The sequence below is a fragment of the Calidris pugnax genome, unplaced genomic scaffold (assembly GCF_001431845.1).
Source record: "Calidris pugnax isolate Ruff unplaced genomic scaffold, ASM143184v1 scaffold11, whole genome shotgun sequence".
In the NCBI taxonomy this organism is placed as follows: Eukaryota; Metazoa; Chordata; class Aves; order Charadriiformes; family Scolopacidae; genus Calidris; species Calidris pugnax.
This window is the reverse complement of record NW_015090803.1, coordinates 8,758,107-8,767,674: the sequence shown is the minus strand read 5'-3', so window position 1 is coordinate 8,767,674 and position 9,568 is coordinate 8,758,107. Positions and strand designations below refer to the sequence as shown.

At 38.7% G+C, this 9,568-nt stretch overlaps 1 protein-coding gene across 1 annotated transcript in view; it reads right to left on the bottom strand.

The window, feature by feature from the left end:
• Positions 1-6,644: 6,644 nt before the first annotated feature.
• Positions 6,645-9,568, bottom strand: part of ANKRD28 (ankyrin repeat domain 28) — a 72,266-nt gene continuing 69,342 nt past the window's right edge. Inside the window, exon 28 of the mRNA XM_014937708.1 lies at positions 6,645-7,179. Within this exon, the coding sequence (XP_014793194.1) occupies positions 6,893-7,179 (287 nt within the window). The 3' untranslated portion in view covers positions 6,645-6,892. The remainder of the gene's footprint in view (positions 7,180-9,568) is intronic.

The window sequence follows — 9,568 nt, the reverse complement described above, 5'->3', positions numbered from 1 at the left end:
CTTGTGTTGCAGTTGCTTAGTCTGTTAGTTGTGTTCCAGTGGCCAGGAAGAGCAGTGGGGAGCAGAGCGGTGACGGGAGCACTGCGAGTCTCACCTTCGGTTGTCTGAGTCAGTTCCCAGATGTGTTCAAACTCCAACCACCACGGCAGCTACAAGTATGCATAGGTCTCTTGGTAAGTCCCTGCTTTGAACCAAGTCACTTTCTGGTTTCAGAATGCAAAACAACCAAGAAATTGCTGAGTTTCTACCCCAAGGTTTCATAAATATTTACACAAAATAAGTATGTAAATACTTATGATCTTGGGCTCTACCGAACCTTTCTTCTCCAAGCTGTATTACTGTGAACCAGAACACAGCTTTGATACAGCAACACAACTTTGTTTATCCTGCAGCATATATTGGACAGAAATACGGAGAGGGGAATGCCTGTATCTCGTTACACATAAACTTACTGATGTAAAAGTAGGCCATCCCACCACAGGGTTATTAAAAAATCATTAATTCTTTGGCACCCGTAGCAGTGTTCTTGTTGAACACTGCACAAGTTCCAGAACATACAGGGTAGAACAGAAGTGTTTGTGGTGCTTATTCATGCTTCTTCGCATGGTTCTAGTACTGTAAGATCAAGTCTAAAAGAAAAGACCGATGAACAGCTGCAGAATTTCAGCTCTTGGGACAAGCCTCCCCACCTCACTTTGTCGGCTGAAAAACATGAGTCCTCCTGCATGGGAACTAAATCCTTGACATGTAGTTCCAAAGCAGACTGTTATTATCACAATAAATTAGCTAAACAAGCAAATAGTTACACATACTTACTATGCTTCAGGAAAAAAAAAAGCATTTATCTGTGAGATACTTGCCAAGTGAGTTCCATAGAGCATTCTAACTTCGGGTATGTCAAAACTATTAGAAAACAAGACCTTCTGGCCTTACCATTTCCATGTGGCACATTGCTGTGTCTCCTCCCTGAGAAGAACAGATAGAAGCATTAGAATGTGTTCTCGTACCTTGTTCCTTTCACCCAAAAAAGCAGCCTTTAGCAAAGAGACATTGGAAAAAGTGGAACAGACAGTACTAGACACAATGGAGAATTACCAAGAAGTAACTTTCCCCCTCCACCATCCCGATTTTTGAAGGACAACAGATGTATCTGTTCTGAAATGGGGTGACCAGGCAGTAACCTGCAACACTTGCCACCACTGATGGGCAGGTTCTGGAAGCCTGGTGTGGACCAGCAGTCCCGGCATTGCCCTGCTGAAGGCACCACGGCTCCCAAACAACCGGTGTTCGCGTGAGTGCAGCTACCTACCATGTACTGAAGAGGGTGGGAAGCCTCCAGCAAGGCTGATGCTCACACAGGCAGGCTCGTAACATACTGTAATGCAGCCCATCATCCAGCATCTCCTCAGTGGATATAAACAGTTTTATTAAAGCTTCCTGAGGCATTTCCGTCTGTGGGTACAACAAAACCAAACCAGAACACGAGGATCTTTTGACATACAGGAAATACAGCTTATAATGATTTATACTTATATGATTATAAATACAGTAGTAGAATATTTTTGTAAGAATAACCGTTGTTTTACCATTTCAAATTAATGCACGATGGTTCCTTTGCCCTTATTCTTCATTGAACATATGGATATTATAGTGAGAAAAAGATTTCCAGAAAAAGAAAAAAAACAGCACTGTCAGCTAACAGAGAGGCCTGTGTTGTGTGTCTTCACATTTAACATTGCAGGAGACCCATGTATTATAAATTTTTATGTATCCAATTTAGAGTCACAGCTACAGACTTACTAAAAAAGGGTTTTAATCCTAATCTGAAAGAATTCTCCAACTGTCCCATCAGCTTCTGCAGCGTGTGAAAGGATTATAAGCAAGTCATCACAAATCATTGACAGATTACTACAAGAGGCAAATCTTGGATTTAAAAATTTATGTGAATTTGATGGACCAACTTCAAGAACTTAAATACTTACTTTTTCCTGATAATAAAATGGATTTTGCTGAGTTTAAGTCTAGACCTATGGAAGTGGTGGTAAGTGTTTAAACTATTTAGTAACAGATTATAAAGTTCCTTCTCTCCGATGTTGTTAGTCTGATCCAACCAGGACTAGATTATCAGGAAGTATTGTTATCAGGAATCAGTGCTTTTTAACCAAAAGCACGGTGGTATTTCTTTTGGGAAGTGGGTATGTAGCAGTGGCAGAGCCACAGAGCAAAGCGGTGGGAGGTGAGGAGGGTTCTCACCCTCCAGCTCCTCCCGCTGTTCCAACAGCAGCAGCCGGGGAGGCCCAGGAGCTCCCTCACCCACCCTGTGAGACACTGAGCCAAAGAGCTCCAGTTCTCCAGAACAGCTGTTTCCATAAACACTTACCCTTTTTATTTAGGTTTCAGTTTTTAAGATGTGAACCTCACTGATCCAAACATGGAATTAAGTAGCGTGGCCTCCCTGGACACTTCTAGCACTGTTAAACGTGTTCCGTGATGATGCACATGAAAAACCTCCTCACAAGTTTATGCTGGACAACAGTCCTTTGTACAGCGTTCACACTTGCTCACAACCCTTCCACGGGCTTAGCCTCTCACCCACTTATTGCATGATTAACAGAAAGGTCACCACAAGCTCCTTTTTTTTTTTTCCAAAAAGGAATCTGAGCTGCCAGAACAACACTGCTGTTACCTCAAACTGGATTTAATGAACGTTCTCCATTTTTTTGTAAATTCGAATATGTCATTCTGCACTACTACAGTAGTTGTTGCCTTTAAATGGACATAGTCTCTGGGCAAGACAGGAAGGCTAATTCCTCTCAAAGCCAGAATTATTGAGTTGAGGAATCTGTAAACATTCTCTCATGCTCCTTTTTAGGCATCTTCCACATAGCTTAGGTAACAGCTTCAGTGCCCTTTGTGCAGATGTTAAAAGGAGCAAAACTTTGAAGTAATTAATTTTTAAATATTATCTTTTTTTAAACCAAACATTTATTAATTCTTTAGCTCTGCCAGAGAAGTCAGAAATTTAAACAATATACCAGAAAAAAACAACCCACAACAACCAACCACAACCACAGCGCAAATTTCTACATCTGGTTGTTCTGAGTATATTTATATGATTACTTTGGAATTATTTAAGCGTGGGGAAGCAATGGAGTAACAGGAGGAAATACAAAGGAGAGGTCAATATTTTGTAAAAAATTGCAAGAAAAACCTTTTTGATCACAGTAGGGTGACTCTTGGGGGGTGAGGAAAAGAGACTGATCCTTCATGTTAACAGCATCCAGCATTTATGCTACCACACTACACTCTGCAGTAACAGCTCAGCCTAGGATGTTAGTACTAACTTGGCATTTCCTTCTGCAGAGTATTTGTCTTGAGAACTTGAAAACCCATAAAACATCCCAGAAGTCAGAGTACACAGAAAGCTGAGCAGAGCTGGTTGTCCTCACTCCCGTAGTCCATTTTTTTTTTCATCCAGTATAAAAAGAGCTTCTTTTATTCTGACACACTGCTTCAGTAGTCCAGCCAAGGCTCACTGCTCCCTCCTGGTGAGAATCCAGCAGATGAAGGCTGTAACAATAACCCTGCCCTACCCATCTGTACAAAAAGAGGAGGATTTCTTTTAGAAAGATGGAGATTCCAGTATCATTTTCTGGAGATGAACAGGCCCCCACAGACGTATGAACACTTTTTGTTTGTTTGTTTTTTAAATTAAAAAAAAATCCCACCGGCCACAAACAGCCTTTATTTGTTTTACAGAAACAAGGAACCTTCTGTTCCTTGATCTCTCATTAAGAAAGTAGTCTCTGACCACAGTAGCATGTTCTTTGAACAAATCATACTCCTGTTTTGGAATAAGACTATATTCTAATAGTCCCAATTATCACTTAACAAGGCACAATTACCATCCTACTCATACTGCCAGGTAGTAATGGAGTTTTTTGGTTGCTTTTTTTTTAATGGGAACAACCAAATACAGGCAATTGCAATCTACAGGCTCACTGAATAAATTCTAATGAGGAGCTAGATGAGATGCATAAATCATTAACTGTATTTCTAAATGGAATTAACAATTTGTAATAAAAAAAGACAGATATTTATCTCTGAAAAGTTCACAAAACACAAAGTACACAAAACTTAGAAATAATGAATCCAATTTAATGCAGCGAAAAAGTTTTCTTCCTCAAGAGGTGAGTAGTGATGAAATGGGAGAGAGGCACGATGTCTGACTGACAGAAGGAAACGAAGGCACTGCTTTCTGCATTTGCCTCTATTCCTTATCCAAATCTTTAACTTTTTCAACCAACACCTTCTGAGCGTTTTCTCCTGCACCATCCAGGCACACCGTGGACATGAACTTAATTTTTCAAATAAGACAGGAGTGTCCCCTCCTCTAAACTGCCCTATGGCTACAGACACCCCACTCTGAGGTAACAGGCCACCCTGAAGACAAACAGAAGTTAGCACAGATAACAAAGGCCTATTAATGTCATCTTCTCACAGTTGATTTGAAGCAGCAAAAATCAGTCTCATTAACAGAAACATGCAATTGTTACCTCTCAAATAACAGGCATGCTACTTGCATTCTGATCCAGATCTTCCACAGGCGTAGGAGGAAAAATGGGTCTGCTCTGGTTCAACCTTTGTATTTAAATAGATGCAGTGAATCTGGAGAGAGGCCGATGGGGATGTTTTGAGCGGTGCCTGGATGCTCAGCCGAGGCACCTGCATCCCTCCCACACAGCCCCACGCTCCAGAGAGTCACGTGGAAGAAAATACAGAAGTCACCATCTCCCTGAAGTCACCTAACTCTGCTCACAGACAAACACGTTGCACGTATGAACAGTGAAGGCAGGCACGAATGGTTAAGGAAGTAATACTTAAAAGGAAGCCTAAAGAAATAATGAAGTCATTTAACATTTAAAATGAATTTAAATTTAAATAGCTCCCCTTCATTCTTCGCTTTAGAATTAAAATGCTGGCAAAGCCTTTGAGAAGCAGATTTTATAAATTCCAACAGTTCAACAAAAGATACTTTGTCATTAATGCTTAGTAGATACAAATAAATTATTCATTAGTAGAACTCACATTTGGGTTTTATTATACTCTGTAAAATATACAGGAATCTTGAAGTACTGAAAGAGTGCAGGTAAATACAGTATTCAAGCAGTCACTATTTCTATGTACATGCTCATTAATTCTTCAAAAACCCCACAAAATTATCAAATAGATCAAAATATTGTCCCGTGTTTCCACACTATGTTCAGAAAACCAGCTGATAATTTACAATATCATAAAGATTTCCAGTTTCACAATACAAAAAGGATAAAAAGGAAATTGGAATCAGTTTGTAGTAATTTATTTGTACTTTACCAGGACACGCAAGGATTCCTTGCATGTACATAAACAAATTCACTTGTAAAGTAACAGTTATAGTTAGAGCAGAGCCAAATGAAGTAAATATTCATATTTAACAGACAAAACTTCAGCTTATGTCAGTTTTTCATTCTTCAGGCAATTAGAAAAACCACAGTAGTCTGTTATAAATTAAATAAAAATAAGAATTCGGGCAAGTCTGAACTACATTACAGGGACCTGTTTCTGCTGTTTATTTTCTAAATGGAGCACAACAAAGATACACAGCTCTTCCCACAGACCAGACACTGTACTGTTTTCTCTAATAGGGAAATATACTTTTAAATTGACCTCCCCCCCCTTGTAACTCCAGGATTCAAAAAAAAAAAAAAAATGATAGGGATATACAATTTTAATCTTACATACACCCCCCCCCCCTTTAAACTCCGGGAATAAAAAAAAAAAAAAAAAAAAAGTGATAGGGATATACAATTTTAATCTTACATACAAATTTATGACGTGAGGAAGTGGACAAATTACTGAAAAGAACTCTCAGTCACAACAGGGTTATCAAGATTTTTCATTTCAATTTTTTTATGCAGTTTCATAATTTCTCCTGCGTTTTTAAATTAAAAAAAAAATCTCAATCCCAAACCCAAAAGTTAAAACAAAAAAATAATCTAAACCTGTGCAACAATTACTGCTTCCCCCCCACATCTCCCACCCCTTCCCTTGTTTATTACACTGTACATTTTTCACCCTGACTTCACCTCGTTAGCTGGTTTAATTTTAGTATTATAAAAGTATGACAAGTTCATTTTCATTTCACCTAAAAGAAAAAGAAAACAAAACTTAAAGGTACATCTGCTTTCTTTCATGGTACATTTAATAGTGTCGGAAGGCTTTTGGATGATTAAAAAAAATAAAAATCAACATTTAAAACCAAATCTAAGCTTCTTTTCCAGAAGTAATTAAGGTTTGGTTGAAACAACTTCTCAAATAACCTATTCCAGTTTTCACAAAAACGTATTTAATTAAAAAAAAAAAAAAATCTTTAAGTTATTTGGTCCTTTGGCAATTTGCAGCACAAACAATGCCTACTGTACCAAACTCATTTATTGCCTTCAAAATGGTTTTAGTTTTATTGATAATATTTAAATCTAGTATCCTTTGTGTTGTACAATAGCGTCGCTCATTTACATCAAGTAGGGTGCCCAGTCTGCAGAAATTACCCCTGGCACCAGAAACAGAATGGTAGAATACAGTTAAATAAAACAGTTTTGACATTCTTTTTTTCTTTTTTGCCATGGATTCCAAGTACTTATTCAAGAATTTATGCTTCTTCTGCAAAATATGCTCTTAAAAATTCTCCTAGAGTCTCACAGATTTTTTTTTTTTAATATGCAACCACAATAAAAAACATCTTCTCAAAGGTCTGTCCTCTTTTTGTATTCAAACACCAGCAGCTTTTTTTCAAAAGCACGAGTCTGACCTTCCAGCGCGAGGGTTCTCTCTTCAGACCCACAAAACGTAGCTTCTAATAGGTCTCAGAATCTGAGTCATTGAGTTCATCTTCTTCTGTATATGGGTACCCACCTTCCCTGCCAATGTTGTTGAAAGTACAGTAGGAGCTATGGTCACTCCTCATGATTGGCAAGGAATCGAAGGTGACAGTTTTTGAGGTGTTGGTGTAATGATTAATGGCATTGAACGTAAGGGAAGGTAACGTGCTGCTCGACGAAACAGGCATCATCGTGGCCAGGATGAGAGCCAGGCAATCAGCCACGTCCTTGTTGGGCGCACAGGCCAAAGCTGGTGTGTAACCTACAGAGAAAAGAAAAAACAAAACCTTCATTTAAAACAAAGACAATGTAAAAATTTCTCCAAGACCACGTCATCTTTCAGCTGCAGAAGTATTTTATATCACTTAGTTCTGCACTGTTAAAGAAAACCCCAAACATTAAATTAAATGCATTATCGTTTAGAATTTTTTAAACTTTCAGTTACAAAATCAAACCAGAAGTCAGCGGGCTTTGGAACAGAGATGTCATTGTGTTGTTACACACAGTCAGATGCTCTGAGCCAGCAAGAAAAGCCAGGATTTGAAAACACTGAGGAAGTCACCAGCCAAGGAGAGACAACTAATGGCAGCCAACAGTGATGGGAGAAGGCATTCACTAAAGAGCCACTGCAAAACTGTAGCTCAGCATCCAGCTGCTCCATCCAGAAGATTCCATACAGCTGTTCATCACAGGCAGTTATTTAAATTAGACTGTCCTATCTCAGTAACGGTCTGGCTAAAGCATCTGAAAAGGCAGACTATACAATTTCAACCAACCTATAGTTTATTACAACATAAAGTAATATAAACTACAGATAATGCTACAGATTTTCTTTGAAGATGTTGGTAAATGTGCCAACTCCACTGAAATACTCAGTTCTTGTATAACATTCCCCATAATCTGTACTTATATCTGTGTAAGCCTTCACACAACAACAACAAAAATAATTCTCTCTTCATTTGAGAGATGGGGCAATAGAGGCAGAGTGAGATGAAGCAGCTTCCTCGCACGACAGAAAAGGGAGCCTGCACGACAGACACTGACTTCAGACCAGGGCTCCCCCCGCCAAACGCAGAGCTGCTCCCTCCCCTGGGGCTTCAAAGCCTCCACGAAGGCGCCTACAGGAAAACCAGAGGCTTATTAATGTGGTCACTGCAAAGACAGTTCTCAAGATAAACTGAATGAAGTCTTACACTTGGGAAAGAGAAGAAAGTCATCTGAGGCATGAGTCATCTCGTAAGCGTTTACAAGAAAAATTCCTTCCAGAAAACTAGAGATCTCCAATTTAAACTAGAATACGAGTAATGGAAGGCTTGGAAAAGAGCAAGACCAAAAAAAATAAATATCCTATTTAAAAAAAAATTAAATACTTGGCCTTGAAAGGCCAATGATCACTGTAATGATGAATCTAGAAAAAAAGCGGAACCTCCATGCTATGTCAGTCTCCAGAGTTAGGGAATGCCTCTTCTGACTAATGTGGTGCACATTAATACGACACATGAAAGACTGTACCAGGAAATTTAGCTACCCTAGGAAGTGAAATGGTGAGGAAAAAACCCCAGACAAAACAAGTCTGACAATCTGGTTGAGTGACCAAAAATAGTGTCAAATGAAAGAAGAAGCTAGTAATTTCTTTTAAGATGGGTAAACCTGTATAACTAATGTCAAATTCAACAGAATTTTTGTAGATGCAGGTGATGGCGAAATTTCATCACAACAGGTGTGGAAATATGGGAAATGAACTGAAAGATCTGAGAACTGATACAGAACTGAGAAAGAACCCTCAACAAGACTCCATTTGGGAAGGAACCAGACAGTTCATTTGCTGTTTCAGTTGCATTTACTCTTTTAAGAGCCAAAGCTCGAGTTTTTCAATAATTTTCTGTAGCCCAGATATAGCAGAGAGAACTATTAAGTAGTTTTATACAGATATGGATAGCAATAGGGACTGCTTGCAAAAGAAGTCAGTGCAGCCTTTACAGAAAGGGACAACTTAAAAGACACAAAATGGATCACCTCTCTATCCCAGCAGAGGTTCTGCCAGTTACGTGTTCCATACATCAAGACATGCTTCCACATAAAACAAAACCAAAACTTCACCTCCAAATTCATCTAATTCTATCTGAAATGCTAAGCTTGTGCGGCAGATCTTATCTGACTGATCTGAACTTATCACTGAACTTACCTGACAATGCTAAAAAGCAAGAGAATGTCAGTGTTGTGATGCAAAATACTCTAGTGCCTAATTTTTCAGTCTGCTTTGCTAAACACTAAGCTTTCACCCCCCAAAATGCAAGAATTATACTCTTTTAAGCCTTTCTAATAAAAAAGAATTGAAATTTCTCCTATGTTTTTACTTTATTAGAATGAAATAAATGTAAGTAATTTTTTATTGCCTTTAGAAACACTTCTGCTCCAGCAGTAGATGCTAAAATCGATGACAAGCAGACCTAAAGCAGAACCTGGCTGTCACTACTGCCAGCTTTTCCATTTAACATAAAAGGTACACTATGGAAATCAAGACGACTTTTGCAACAGGTTTAGCAAGGCTGCTGACATACTAATACTTGTAAGAATTAAGAAAAAATTACAGTGACAGGTGAAATAGATTGATAAATCCCACAAAAGTCTCCCTCGCTCTCTCCCAACTC